Raw genomic sequence first — 16200 nt, forward strand, 5'->3', positions numbered from 1 at the left:
AGATTGCTCTTTACCTGCAGTGTCCGAGCATGGCACGTCCCCATTTGTGGTTGAAGTTACAAGATATTTTCTTGCATTGCTTAGTCCACGACTATTAAGAAAAACAGGCAAATGAACTATATTGCGCATGTAGTCATGTCCATTTATATTTGAATCACGAAGCACGCTATTGAGGTTCTGGTTAATTGCCTTTATGATAATATGTGGGTCACTTGCAAAAATGGCAATGAATGGGCCTTTTGAAAACAGAACTCGGACCTGTGGTAGAAGAAATGTACAGCTGTGACATGAATTTTAAATTATCGAAAATAATAAGACATCTCTTCAAAATATGTGCTGTCTTTTGGTGACTGTATTTTTTAAATAATATTTCTTTTTTGTCAAAATTTATTGTATATGAAAACAAATTTGATTGACAGCTCAATCTGGGTTTGTTGCCATCTGACAGTGATAAAGCCTTCAAAGAAAACAATTAATACTGTCCTACTTCAAGACACTTACAGTCTACATAAGGAGTAAGATCAATGCACATGAAAAATATTCATTAATATACATGAGGTACAGGGCACACTGGTCTCTGGCCACAGTTAAACTACTGTTGCATATAACACTCCTTACAGCCAGCCACTGATGTATCCTACTTAACAAAAAACTGCACATTCTGTGTATTCCCTATGTTATTTAAGACTCTAACCATAACTAGTTGCAAAAACCAACTATCTGCACTATGGATTTAGGCAACACTCTATTTATTTTTTTCTCACACTGCCATTAAGCTAAAATTATTTAAGTCTCTTTGTGATGAAACATTTACTCTTGCTATGTTTCTGCATAAAGAATGGTTGTTTTTACAAAAAAGAAAATCACAAAACGAGTACTACTCAAATAAAAAGCAGTTTCCATTCCATTTGAAGTATTTCATAAAGTCATGCATCCTCTCAGCTGCCACAATGTAGCAAAGGTGAGTTTTAAGACTGTTCAAACATACAGTGTCCAGCATCTGAAGGACTTTGTCCTGCTCACAGGCATCTAATCCATCAATGATAACCACAAGTCTTGTCTGATTCTGAGTGAAGCTGTCAATGGTTTTTGCCATCCTGGCCATCAACTCCACTTCACACTTAAGAACCTGCACAAAGGAAAGTATGGAAAGCACTGAGATATGAGAAAGTTAAGCACATTAGAAAGTCAGCTAATAGAAAGAAAAGAAATCCAAAGTCCTTGCTGCTAGTTGTGGTTCCACTTAAAACTGTAACAAGTGTGTCATAATTTACAAAGTGACTACACATAAGTTAGAGCACTTCACCCTCAGAATGACATTATGAGGTAGACACTGTCATATCCATTTCAAAAAGGACAAACTGGGTTGAGTGACTTACTTGCCAAGATCACAGGCTGTTAATGTCAAAAGACTCAAATGTGAGTGCAAATTCAAATGTCAGAAGCACCACACTATTGTTGGCTCCCTGATGGTATCTGACCTTGATCAAAGGAAGGGGCTGCAGAATTCCATAAAGACCCATCTAATTTGAAAAGTATGCTCTATTTTACATGCTTTGGTGGTTCAATTTGCTATTTTTTAAAACAGATCTGCTTACTTTACTGGGCTCTAGAGGAATCTATAATATTAGTTAATAATTACCACCTGTGGAATAATCTGCTAACTTTTGAATATCTTATAAAAGTCTATTTTATAAAATCATGCTACTGTTTACAACTTTTTTCACTCCAAATATGTATTTTCACTGGGATAAAACTAAAAATAAAATGCAAAGATTTCTGGATTCTGGTTCCACATATAAGTACCCTGAAGCCGCCACTACTCAATTATGTATGCTTATGTACATATCATGTACATATTGATTATGTCTGCTTATAGATATGTGAAATTAATGAAAGCAATGACACAGGGAATGGGAGGGAGGAATTAGGATTAGTATGGTATTATCAGATACTGACACTACCTATGAAGTGGTACAGTATTATTTGAAGGTGGGCCTGGATTATTTGTAAATGCATACTGCAAACTTTAGGGCAACCACTATATAAAAATTTTAAAAAGAAATATAACTGATATGCTACCAAAGGTGAGAACATGAAATCATATCAAATGCTTAATTAAAACCAAAAAAGGCAGAAAAAGAGTGGAAGACAAAAATAGGAATGAAGAACAAAGACAACAAATAGAAAACAGTAACAAATACAGTAGATACTAACACATCTAATATCAATAACCACTCTGAATATCAATGGTCTAAAGACACCAATTAAAAGACAAAGATTGTCAAAGTGGATCAAAAACAAAACCAAACACATGTTATCTACAAGAAACCCACTTGAAATATAAAGACACATACATATTAAAAATAAATGAATGGAGAAAGATATGCCATGCTAACACCAATCAAAAGAGAATGGGAGGGGCTATATTAATTTCAGACAGAGTAGACTTCAAAGCAAGGAAAGTTAAAGGATTAAAGAAGGGCATTACATATTAATAAGGGGTCAATTCTCCACGAAGACAACAATTCTTAATGTGTAAGCACCTAAGAACAGAGCATCAGAATACATGAGGCAAAAGTTGATAGAACTGCGAAGAGAAATAGTGAATCCACTATAATGGTTGCAGACTTCAACAACCCTCTATTAGAAACAGATTCAGCAGGAAGAAAATCAGTAAGGACATAGCTGAACTCAACAACACTATAAATCAATTGGATATAACTGGCATCTATAGGTACTTCACCCAACAAAAGCAGAATACACATTCTTCTCAAACTCACATGAAACATTAAGAAGACAGATCACATTCTGAGCCACACACTATAACAAATTCTTAGAAACAGAAATCATACAATGTCTTCTCTTAGTAGAATTAAACTAGCAATCAAAAACAGAAAGATAACTGGAAAATCCCCAAATATGTAGAGATTAAACAATACAGTTCTCAATAATATACATGTGTCAAAGAAGAAAATTCAAGAGAAATTTTAAAATATTTTCAACTAAATAAAAATGAAAAACACAACATCAGAATTTGTAGGATGCAGCAAAAGAAGTGCTTAGAGGGAGATTTGTAACACTAAATGCACAACTAGAAAACAAAGATGTAAAATAAATAATCTAAGTTTCTACCTTAGGAAACTGGAAAAAGAAGAGCAAATTAAACCCAAAGTAAGAAGAAAAGAAATAATAAAAATTAGAGCAGAAATCAATTAAGTTGAAAACAGGAAATCAATGGAAACAATAAGTGAAAACAAAAGCTAGTTCTTTGAAAAGATAAATACAATCGATAAGCCTCTAGCCAGACTAAGAAAAAAGGAGAAAGAACATAAATTTAAAATATCAGGAATGAAAGAGAGATCATCACTCCAACTCCCAAGGACATTAAAAAGATAATAAAGGAATACAATAGACAACTATGGCCACAAATTTGATAACTTAGATGAAATGAACCAATTCCTTGAAAGACACAATTAGCCAAAACTCACCCAAGAAGAAATAGGCAATCTGACTAGGCCTATATCTATTAAAGAAATTGAATAAATAATTAATAAACTTTCAAAACAAAAAGCACCAGGCCCAGAAGGGTTCACTGGTGAATTTTACTCGACATTTAAAGAAGAAATTATACCAATTCTTCACAATTGCTTTCAGAAGGTAAAAGCAAAGGGAATATTTCCTAACTCATTCTATGAGGCCAGCATCACCCAAACACCAAAATCAGACAGACATTACAAAAAACAAAACTACATACCAATATTTCATGAACACAGATGCGAAAATCCTCAACAAAATATTAGCAAAGCCAAACCAACAATGTATAAAAAGAATTATACACCACAACCAAATGGGATTTACACCAAGTATGTAAGCAAAATTCAACATTTGAATATCTATTCATGTAATCCATCACATCAATAAACTAAAGAAAAATCACAGGATCCTATCAACAGGCAGAAAAAGCATTTGACAAAATCTAACACTCACTCATGATAAAAACTCTCAGTAAACTCATAAGAGAGAGGACCTTCCTCAATTTGATAATGAATATCCATTTTAAAAACCTACAGCTAACATCACACTTAATGGTGAGAAACTAGAAGCATTCTCACTAACGTCATGGAGCAAGGCAAGGACATCCCTTATTACCACTCCTTTTCAACATAGTACTGGAAGTCCTAGCTACTGCAGTAAGACAAGAAAAAGAAATAAAAAATATACAGATTGGGAAAGAAAACTATCTTAATTCACAGATGACATGATTGTCTACGCAGAAAATCTGAAAGAATCAACATAAAAACTCAAGGAATTAATAAGCAATTATAGCAAGCTTACAGGCTACAAGGTTAATCTACAAAAGTCAATCACTTTTCTATACGCCAGCAATGAACAAGTGGAATTTCAAAAAACTGAAAATACAATACCATTACATTACCAACCCCCCCACAAAAGAAATACTTAAGTATTAAACATAACAAAACATGTATAAGATTTATATGAGGAAATCTACAAAACTCTTTTGAAAAAACCAAAGAAGAACTAAATATAGGAAGACTCAATATTATCAAGACATGAGTTCTTCCCAACTTGATCAATAGATTCAAGGTAATCCCAATCAAAATCCCACCAAGTTATTTTGTAGACAGCGACAAAGGTTAATATGAGAAGCAAAAGACCCAGAACAGCCAACACAATACTGAAGAACAAAGTTGGAGAACTGACACTAACCTGACATCAAGACTTACCATAAAGCTAAAGTAATCAAGACAGTGTTGTATTGGAAAAAGAATAGACAAATAGATCAATGAAACAGAACAGGGAGCTCAGAAAAAGATCCACATAACTACAATCAATTGATCTATGACAAACAAGCAAAGGCAATGCAGTGGAGAAAATAGTCTTTTCAACAAATGATGCTGGAACAACTGGACATCCAACTGCAACAACAACAAAAAAATTGATACAGACATTACACCCTGCACAAAAATTAATTCAAAACGGACCTAAACATAAAATACAAAAGTATAAAACTTCTTGAAGATAACAGAAGAAACAATCTAGATGACCTGGGGTTTGGTCATCTAGATTGACCTGACTTTTTAGATACAACACCAAAGGCATGATCCATGAAAGAAATAACTGATAAGCTGGACTTCATTAAAATTAAAAATTCCTGTTCTGCAAAAGACACTGTCAAGAGAGAGAAAAGACAACCACAGAACGGGAAAAAATATTTGCAAGAGAAATATCTGGTAAAGGACTGTTATCCAAATATTGATAGAACTCTTAAAACTCAACAATAAGAATACAAACAACCTGATTTAAAAAAGAGCCAAAGACCTTACAGTCAATTCAGCAAAGAAGATATACAGATGAAAAATAAGCATATGAAAAGATACTCTACATCATATGTCATCAGGGAAATGCAAATTCTAACAGGGAGATGCCAGTACACACCTATCAGAATGGCCAAAATCCAGAACACCAATAACACCTCTCTACTGGAGAGGAGGTGGAGCAACAGGAACCTTCATTCATTGCTGGTGGGAACGCAAACTGGTAAAGCCACTTTGGAAGACAGTTTGGTAGTTCGTAACAAAACATACTTTTACCACATGATCCAGCAATCACACTCCTCGGTATTTACCCAAAGGAGTTGAAAAACTTATGTTTACACAAAAACCCACAGATGTTTACAGCAGCTTTACTAATAATTGCCAGAATTTGGAAGCAACAACGATGTTCTTCAGCATGTGAATGAATTAATGATGTGTGGTACATCCAGACAATGGAATATTATCCGGCACTAAAAATAAATGAAATATCAAGCCACGAAAAGACATGGAGGAAACTTAAATGCATGTTACTAAGTGAAAGAGGCCAATCTGAAAAGGCTACATACCATATGATTCCAACTATATGATATTCTGGAAAAGGCAAAACTACAGAGATAAAAAAAAGACCAGTGGTTGCCAGGGGTTAGTGGAGAGGGAGGTATGAATAGACACAGGACATAGGATATTTAGTGAGTGAAAATACTCTGTATACTACTATAATAGTGGATACATGTCATTATACATTTGTCTAATCCCAGAGAATGTGCCACACCGAGAGTGAACCTTAATATAAACTATGGAAGTTGGGTGAGTATGATGCATCAGTGTAGGTTCATCAAATGTAACAAATGTACCACTCTGGTGGGTGATACTGATCACAGGGGAGGCTGTGCATGTGTGGAGACAGGGGCTACATGGGAAATCTCTGTCCTCAAATTTCTGTTCTCAATTTTGCTGTGAACCTAAAACTGTTTTCAAAAAAACAGTTTTGAATGTATGAATGAATGAACAAACTAAACTAAAAGCAGCACTTTTAACATTTAGAGAGTATACTACCTGAAGCCCAAATGAACACGGTCGTAGTAGCATATTCACATTACAATCTTTTCTAATAACCAATGAGTGCTTACTTTCATGAATCCTTCACTTTTCAATTTGTGCAGTTTGGAGGCAGCATTATGGAGGCGTTTTCTTTGAGAATTCAGGAGAGAGTCCAGCACTTGCCACCATGTACGACAGTTCAACACAAAGGCCAACCCCACTACAGACGCGATTGATATGAGGACAGCATTCACTGTCAGATGTTTTGTGTCAACTCTGAATATAGCCAGAAGAGTAATTCCAGCAATAATGCAGCCAATGATAAAAAGGAAGATCACAAAAGATGGGAGACAACATGTTTTTTTCCATTTCTTTTTACCTGTAATACAACAAATGGTTTTAACAATTATTAACATATTATCAAGTATCGAGAAAATCTTAATCACTATACTAATAGCATCTGATGAGTCTGACATTCAGGTCACGTTTCCATGAAAATAAACTAAACATTCATCCCCCAGACAACCCTACACATTACACACACACAAAGAAGGAGGAGGAAGGAAATCCTACCCTGGGTATCTTCTGTCTTAAATACGCGAAAAAGCCTGGTTGCCAAAAAGCCAAACTCTCTCTCACAAGCATCCGAGAGGGTTGCGATCATTTCAGCCAGCGAAGTTTCTCCACCTACACTGGACAGCCTGTTGTAATCTGTAAACAAAAACCTTCACGGGAAAAGACCAAATAAAACATAAGTAGCAAATAACTTCAACATATGTCATCTCCGTATCATTCACCCTATATTTTCTTTATGGCTGTTTCAAAATACTGTTTTTAAAATTCTGAGGAGGGAAAAGAACTTGTAACTAGGCGTCTTCTTCTTCGAACACCTTACAAACCTTAACGAAAGTTACATGTAGCGAAGTTATGTGAAGTAATTCTGATTAGGGTGGGGGATTGATGACAGAGCCTAGACAAGGAACATCCAACACTCCACAGAGCCCATGACACAGTGACTGAAGAGCAGACCCACGTCAGGATCCCACAAAGAGTTTCACAGAGAAAATTTTCTAACACCAAATGAAGGTTCTAGTCAGAACCTTGAGAAAATATTAATTATAATCATTAAGAATTTTAAGCCCAGTAATGCCATTTTAAAGCTCAAGTTTTATTTTACTTACAGCTTCAACATCTACCAGGGATTTAGAAATAGTTGTAAAATATTATTTTCATATTTGGTCTTCACCTAACTGTATTATTTGTATTTCAAGCCTCTGAACAGACATTATTTCTACATTACTTTCTCTTTCCCCTTCCATCTCTAAATTAAAGTCTCATCTCAGTCCAGCAGATAAGCACTGCTTTCAAAGTACAATCTGGGATCACACCGTACTATATTGTATGGTCTTGATTTTATGCTATTTTAATTGTTCGACCTTTTAAAAAAAAATACCATCTCATTAATTTAGAGTGTTTTTTCTTATTTTCTGTAAAAATATTTCCTCCAATTATTTTATTCTATTCTATGTGTTCCTTTCAGCTTTTTGATGTTAGCTTTTCATTTTTAAATCCTTAACACTTAATCCTATATTCTAATTACTTATAAGCTTTTATCTTAATCTTTCTCTCATATTCATAGTTTTGATATTTTATCTGGTTTGGCCTATTTATTTTCATCTTAAATTACACATACTTTATCAATATTATAATTTAGAAATTCTTGATCTTTTAATGCATTTTTAATTTTTTTGCTAACGTCTATTAAATTTTTCTTGCTTTTAATTTTCTATCCTCTGTTTTTTTTGTTGTTTTTTTTTTTTCATTTTACTTTCCTCTGGAGCCCTCTACTGTTCCTTTACTCCTTGACTTAAATATTTTTCATCTTTTCTGTTTTTTCATAAATCTCCTATTTGATATGAATAATTTTAGATAGACACACATATATACTTCCAGAGATAAGGAAAGAGCAGCTCAGAGAAGCAAGCTGAGTGTCCTGAGGTTACACGCTCATCTAAGGAGGTGCCAGGCCGGCAATCCAGAGCTCCTGAAGGACCCAGGCTGGTGCCAGGACTCCATCCTCAATCCAGTGCTCTTTCAATGTGTTCCAAAGGATGGCAACAGGTGACACGTTGGGGAAATAAGGTTTATGTTCAAACAAAATTTGGTAAATCAAAGTTAAACAGGTTTCTGTATGGAAAGGTATCTCTGATCCTTTAATGTACAATATGAAGTGTTTCCCAAACATATTTGACCAGGGCATGTTTGTTGCCTTTTTTTTTTTTTCATATAAAAAATTCAAGGTACCAATATTTTTTGGAACATACATTGAGAAATGATATATTATAAACTTTCTTAAGTAAAAAACATTTTTGGCTTAATCTTATTAAAGGTTACTTCTGTCAAAGGGACCAACTCACCTCACAGGTAAAGCTTTAGTAGTTTGCTCTGGCAACTCAGGTGGATTTACAAACATCAATCTGAGGAGGAGCTGCAAATATCCAATATGTCTTGCCAATCGAGTACTGAGGACCCAGGCCCAATTCCAACTCTCTCCTTCCCTTCGTCCACCAAAGTAAATGACAACTGAAATTCAGTTTTAAAAAATTATCCAGAACAATCATTAGTCAAGCAGCTTTTTTTCTCCAGTCAAATATCATGTAATGACAGCTAAGCCTACATACTTTTTATGGTCCCATACTACTTCCTAACTCCTCCTGGAAGAATTCTTCAATTAACCTCCCCTAACATTCAGAAAGAATGTGGAAAATGGAAAATAAACTGACTAATCTATGATCTAAGAAACACAATCAGAAAGAAAATACCTTAAACAGAAACATATCCACAGTTCAGGTTCAAATCCAAATGACTGGATTTATCACTATTTGCAACTGTTGAAGTTGCCAGTTCCTCTAATAGTAAATCTATTTCCTTCCTTGCAACTGAACACACACACAAAACAGGGATATTTTATTTTACTTTGTTTTTAGATAAAATAAAAATTACATTCATGGTCAAAATGCTCAAGGGCATGACAGTGATGGCTGTGAAGTCTTCTTTTCAGAACAGATTTAAATATAAATCATTAATTAACGTATAAAAGGGCAAGTATAATAAGTTAGAGTCCTGCTTCAATACTAACAAGTAGTACACTAGTTTTTAAAGCTACTCCAGCCAGGTTATGCACAATGTTCCTCCATGCCAATTTATGAAATAGCAAAAAGATCAATTTTCTTACTCAATTATGAAAATGACATATTGGTTTTAAGAGACAGATACAGATAGTGTTTTAAGTAAAACAATGAGTCTTGACGTTTTCTCCATTTTTGAAAAAGAGAAAAATCAAAGACTTACTAAAGAATATATATAAGAGAGCCAAGAAGCTCAGTGACACTGCTATTCCAAGATTTGGGTCGACCGTAAAAGCAAATAATAAGCCAATCCCTCCACAAAGTAGCACAGTAAGAAATACTATAAGCCATGAAAACTGAAAAAGAGGTTCAATCTGTTGTCCTGCGAAAGTCTTCATTTCATCTGTAATAGAAATTAATATAAAAACCTTATTACTGTTTTGTTTAAGAAATACAACTTTTAAATCAATTTGCAATTTTCACATTTTCAATATAAACATTTATTGGGCACTTACTAAGTCTCTAAATAGAATACTGCTACTTAACTATTTTAACCAATGTTCTCTTTTGACAAAATCAACATCTCATTACCCAGAGGCACAGCTACCCCTGTCTCACCCACTTTCCTGCTTCACACTGATGATACATAAAATCCTTTTTCTGTCAAGATTTTGTTGATACTTACTTTTTGTGGCTTGTGTTACATGAACAAGGTATTGTTTCCATATGCAAAAATAAAAATAATACTCTGTCATCAAACCACCTATCGCCACCACTCCTCTCTGATCCCCCTCACTTTCTCCCTCCAATCACATTCGAGAATCACTGTTCTTAAAGATATGTGTTAAGCCCAAATGAATCCCACACAAATCGTTCCTCCTACAAAACTTGGGGAAGTGTTTATAGGTAATACTGAAACCTGTCCTTGAAGAATGAATAAGATTTTGTCAAGCAAAAGATGTGTATGTTAGGTGGGAGGCAGGGGAGCAAGATGTCTAGGAAATTCCTAACAGAGGAAGCAACTCAGGAAAAGTGTCTGGTCTGTTCTCACAAAAGCACACGGTCTCCATGACTGCAGCATGGAGCACACACCAGAAGCAGTGCTGGCAGGTAGGGCTGTGCAAATCCACAAGGATGTGAAGGGTCTGGAAAACCTGCTACCAAGGGTTTTACTTGGTGTTATCACACAACTGTGTCTGTTTTAGAAAGAGAACTCAAACAACCATATGGAGGATCAATTCGAGGGGAGTAAAACCCTAACAAATTCATTTCAGAAAACTATATAACACAAGTACCCATACATGAAACTCTTTTTCTTCATTTCAGAAAAAGTGCCAGAGAAAACCCTGTTATAGATACAGACTTTGTACAAACATGCTCTTTACCTTCTAGTTTCTTGAGTAAGAAAGATTTCCCGCTTCCCCACTGCGCATATAACCCTACACAAATGGGTGGCTGCATGGTAGGCTCACTGAGAATATCTGCCAGGGCACTGCTGTATAAATCATAACCAAGCATGTCACCATCTGTTTCAGTAGGAGACAAGTGTCCTGTAATCAGAAACAAACCATATCCTTACATTAAACAGTGTCATTACTCTTAAAAGGAACATCCATTCTCATTTATTATCAGAGAGAAAAACACTTTTTTTAAATGTTTAGACCTATGTAAAAACAGGTTCAGAGATTCTTTCATAAAATTCAAGATACCTATTGATTTTAAGATGCATCATTTTTATGTACAACTAAGAAAGAAAAAATGCTGCCAAATTGTGACACAATGCTTTCTTATTCATCACTTGTAAGACAATCCAGTTTCAGAGATGTTAAAATGTGGAACAATGTGCCTATTAGAATCAGTAAAATATAATTAAAACACTAACTAGTACATAAGAATAAATTTGTATAATATCTCTATAAAGAAAGTTACAAAATGTTACTTAAGAACATAATAGATAATCAAAGAAAAAGAAACTTCCTATGGTTCCAGGCAGTAAGGTTCAACGAATTGAAGACAGCAATTCTCCCCAATTAAATCTAGTACTTTAAGGCAATCCCAAACAAAACACATGAGAATTTTTTTAAAAATTGAAAAGCAAAAAGAACATGTAAGAATAGCTAAGGAAAAAACTTTTAAGACTATCAAAGAGAGAAAAATAAAAATACTTTGAAACTACAATTATTAGAACATCATAAAACTCGTACAGGATATTAGCATAAGTGGCATTTCAAATCAGTCAGGAAAGGATGAATTAGTAAGTAGTGTTGGTAGAGTTTAGCCACCCATTTTTTCAAAAATAAAATTAAAATGCTACACACCTCATAGCTTTAACAAAATTAAGTTTCTGAAACAATAAAAAATTAAATATAAAAAGTACAACTGGGCCAACCCTGTGGCTCACTCAGGAGAGTGCGGCGCTGGGAGCGCCGAGGCCGCAGGTTCGGATCCAATATAGGGTTGGCTGGTGCACTCAATGGCTGAGCACGGTGCGGACAACACCAAGCCAAGGGTTATGATCCCCTTACCGGTCACAAAAAAAAAAAAAAAAAAAAAAAAGTACGAGAAGAAAACATAGGAAAAACTTTAAAATCTTTGTTGGAAAGACCTTCCTTTCTCAATACAATACTATGGCCAACTTTTGGATGGAGAATTAAAAAACCATGATCATAAAACAGAAAGTAAGCTGGGGGGAGGGGAATGCAATATACAGAATGGACCCAGGATCAATATCTGCAATATATAAAGACACTCAAAATCAATTTTTAAAAAGTATTTGAAACTCAAGAAAAAAGTGGGCAAAGTATATAAAAGGGAAAATGATAAAAATACAAATACCCTATGAATATATCAAAAGATCGCAATCTCACTAATAATTTTAAAACACAAATTAAAACGAGATTTTTTTTTTTCTTAACTGATCTGATTAGCAAAGATCAAGAGGCTGGAAATATGTAGTGTTAGTGAGGTTGTGGGGAACTGTACTATCTTATACCACTAGAGGGAAAAGAAATTCTTTTTTTTTTTTTTTCTTTTTTTGGTAGCTGGCCAGTACAAGGATGGAACCCTGGACCTTGGTGTTATCAGCCCTACACTTTAACCAACTGAGATAATCTAACCAGCCAGCCCAAAGAAGAAATTCTTACAGCCATTTTGGAAAGTCTATCAAAACTGCAGGCATCCACTGACTTTAAAATTCTACTTCCAGGACTTTATCCCAAGAAAATAATCCTAAAAATGACAGTCAACGGATACATGTCCAAAGCTGTTCACGTCAGCTCTAGTTGTTGACAGCAAAAAAAAAAAAATTTTTTTGAGAGAATGAGAGCTGAATGTACTATTAGAACCTACAATGAAAGATTATGCAATAATTAAAAATGATACAGTTCCTTATTAAACACTGTTATAACAGTATATGACCCGATTTTTATGTTTTTAAAGCTATATCCATAGTATAAGAAATCTTTGTGTATGTAAAGAAAAGTTTGGAGAGACATTCAAACAATTATAAGGTGAGAGGAAGGGAACAACAGGGAATTTGCATTTCCTCCTATACTCATGCCTTCATTCTTGAAATTGAACGAGTGTGCATTAAAGAAATATTTTAAAACACAAAAACTCATAATACATTAGAATCATACTTAAAAACAAGATGTGAGTAAGAAGCTAAACTGAAAGGTAGTAAGACTCTACTATCTCCTCTTGGTTTCTGGGACTAACATATTTTTAAAATCCCAGTAGAAAATCATTCTATGTTTCAAAATACCACATATGAGTCATTACATTCTCATGTGCATTCTTTTCAGTCAAAAATTATTTTAGTACATTATTCAAGGCTTTATGCTAAATGTTACAGAGGACACAAAGATAAGAAGAAACAGTTCCTGCCCTGAGGAACTTGGAATCTACAAGTGAGAAAATTATAAAAGAAAGAGAATAAAAGGATATATAGAGGAAGTATAAAAAAGGAAATACAAATGCAAGTGCTTTATGTATTCAAATGAGGCAAAAATTCTATTTGGTTAGGCAGATCATTTTAAGTCACTGAGATGGGGACAGCTGACACGAATGAACCTTGAAGAAGAGATACAATTTTAACAAGAACATTCCTGGGGGTGGAGAGGGCATGGCCTGAGTGGACAATGCACAAAGGCCATGAACTGCAAATGCTCGGGCGACGTGCAGAGAGCAGCATTTTGATAAAAGCACAAAGTAAACCCGGGGGAAAAATGGGGAAAAGACTTTTAGAAATGTAGGCCAGAGTTTCAGAGGTCATAAAAGCTGGTTATGACTGTGTACTTAATTGAGAATGTTACAGTACAATGCAAAAGGTTTTTAGACAGCGAGGACTATTTGTCCACAGTAAAATAATGTTTTCAACTTTTAGATTCTCCACTTAAGTGACCAACGCAAAAGTGCCATTGGCCTCTTTATTTTTCATATTTTTTTTTTAATTTTATTTTCTCGATATACATTGTGGCTGATTATTGTTCCCCATCACCAAAACCTCCCTCCCTCCCCCCCTCCCCCCCAACAATGTCCTTTCTGTTTGCTTGTCATATCAACTTCAAGTAATTGTGGTTGTTATATCTTCTTCCCCCCCCCGGTTTTTTTTGTGTGTGTGTGTATGTGTGTGTGTGTGTGTGTGTGTGAATTATATATTAATTTTTAGCTCCCACCAATAAGTGAGAACATGTGGTATTTCTCTTTCTGTGCCTGACTTGTTTCACTTAACATAATTCTCTCAAGGTCCATCCATGTTGTTGCAAATGGCAGTATTTCATTCGTTTTTATAGCTGAGTAGTATTCCATTGTGTAGATGTACCACATTTTCCGTATCCACTCATCTGATGGTGGACATTTGGGCTGGTTCCAACTCTTGGCTATTGTAAAGAGTGCTACGATGAACATTGGGGAACAGGTATACCTTCAACTTGATGATTTTCATTCCTCTGGGTATATTCCCAACAGTGGGATAGCTGGGTCATATGGTAGATCTATCTGCAATTGTTTGAGGAACCTCCATACCATTTTCCATAGAGGCTGCACCATTTTGCAATCCCACCAACAATGTATGAGAGTTCCTTTTTCTCCACAACCTCACCAGCATTTATCGTTCATAGTCTTTTGGATATTAGCCATCCTAACTGGGGTGAGATGGTATCTCAGTGTGGTTTTGATTTGCATTTCCCGGATGCTGAGTGATGTTGAGCATTTTTTCATATGTCTGTTGGCCATTTGTATATCTTCCTTAGAGAAATGCCTACTTAGCTCTTTTGCCCATTTTTTAATTGGGTTGCTTGTTTTCTTGTTGTAAAGTTGTTTGAGTTCCTTATATATTCTGGATATTAATCTTTTGTCAGATGTATATTTTGCAAATATTTTCTCCCACTCTGTTGGTTGTCTTTTAACTCTTTTAATTGTTTCTTTTCCTGTGCAGAAGCTTTTTAGTTTGATATAATCCCATTTGTTTATTTTTCCTTTGGTTGCCCGTGCTTTTGGGGTCATATTCATGACATCTGTGTCCAGTCCTATTTCCTGAAGTGTTTCTCCTATGTTTTCTTTAAGAAGTTTTATTGTTTCAGGGTGTATATTTAAATCCTTAATCCATTTTGAGTTGATTTTAGTATATGGTGAGGTATGGGTCTAGTTTCATTCTCCTGCATATGGATATCCAGTTATCCCAGCACCATTTGCTGAAGAGGCAGTCCCTTCCCCAGTGAATAGGCTTGGTGCCTTTGTCAAAGATCAGATGGCAGTAAGTGTGTGGGTTGATTTCTGGATTCTCTATTCTATTCCACTGATCAGTGCGTCTGTTTCTATGCCAGTACCATACTGTTTTGGTTATTATAGCTTTGTAGTATAGCTTAAAGTCAGGTAGTGTTATGCCTCCAGCTTTATTTTTTTTTGCTCAGCATTGCTTTGGCTATGCGTGGCCTTTTATTGTTCCATATAAATGTCTGGATAGTTCTTTCCATTTCTGAGAAAAATGTCTTTGGAATTTTGATGGGGATTGCATTGAATTTGTATATCACTCTGGGTAGTATGGACTTTTTCACTATGTTGATTCTTCCAATCCAAGAGCGTGGGATATCTTTCCATCTTCTTGTATCCTCTCTAATTTCTCTCAGCAGTGGTTTGTAGTTCTCATTATAGAGATTTTTCACTTCCTTGGTTAACTCAATTCCTAAGTATTTTATTTTTTTGGTGGCTATTGTAAATGGGCAGGCTTTCTTGATTTCTCCTTCTGCATTGTTCACTATTGGAGAAAAGAAATGCTACTGATTTTTGTGTGTTGATTTTGTATCCTGCTACTGTGCTGAAATCATTTATCAATTCCAACAGTTTTTTTGTAGAGGTTTTAGGCTGTTCGATATATAGGATCATGTCATCTGCAAACAGGGACAGTTTGACTTCATCTTTTCCAATCTGGATGCCCTTTATTTCCTTCTCTTCTCTGATTGCTCTGGCTAGTACTTCCAACACTATGTTGAATAGGAGTGGTGAGAGTGGGCATCCTTGTCTAGTGCTTGTTCTTAAAGGAAAAGCTTTCAGCTTTTCCCCATTCAGGATGATATTGGCAGTGGGTTTGGCATATATGGCTTTAATTATGTTGAGATACTTTCCCTCTATACCTAACTTATAGAGGGTCTTTGTCATGAATGAGTGCTGAACTTTATCAAATGCTTTTTCAA

General features: G+C 35.1%; 1 protein-coding gene across 7 annotated transcripts in view; it reads right to left on the reverse strand.

Annotated features, from left to right (window-relative positions):
- KIDINS220 (kinase D interacting substrate 220) overlaps nt 1-16200 on the reverse strand; it is a 105169-nt gene that overhangs the window by 48591 nt on the left and 40378 nt on the right. For all 7 annotated transcript variants that reach the window (XM_063077672.1, XM_063077671.1, XM_063077676.1 and 4 more), the window contains exons 13-19: nt 10894-11058; nt 9732-9911; nt 8798-8963; nt 6954-7105; nt 6470-6759; nt 989-1129; nt 15-258 (exon numbers count right to left, since the gene is read on the reverse strand). In XM_063077672.1, coding sequence (XP_062933742.1) covers nt 15-258; nt 989-1129; nt 6470-6759; nt 6954-7105; nt 8798-8963; nt 9732-9911; nt 10894-11058 — 1338 coding nt within the window. The remainder of the gene's footprint in view (nt 1-14; nt 259-988; nt 1130-6469; nt 6760-6953; nt 7106-8797; nt 8964-9731; nt 9912-10893; nt 11059-16200) is intronic.

The sequence above is a fragment of the Cynocephalus volans genome, chromosome 14 (genome assembly GCF_027409185.1).
Source record: "Cynocephalus volans isolate mCynVol1 chromosome 14, mCynVol1.pri, whole genome shotgun sequence".
NCBI classification, from domain to species: Eukaryota; Metazoa; Chordata; class Mammalia; order Dermoptera; family Cynocephalidae; genus Cynocephalus; species Cynocephalus volans.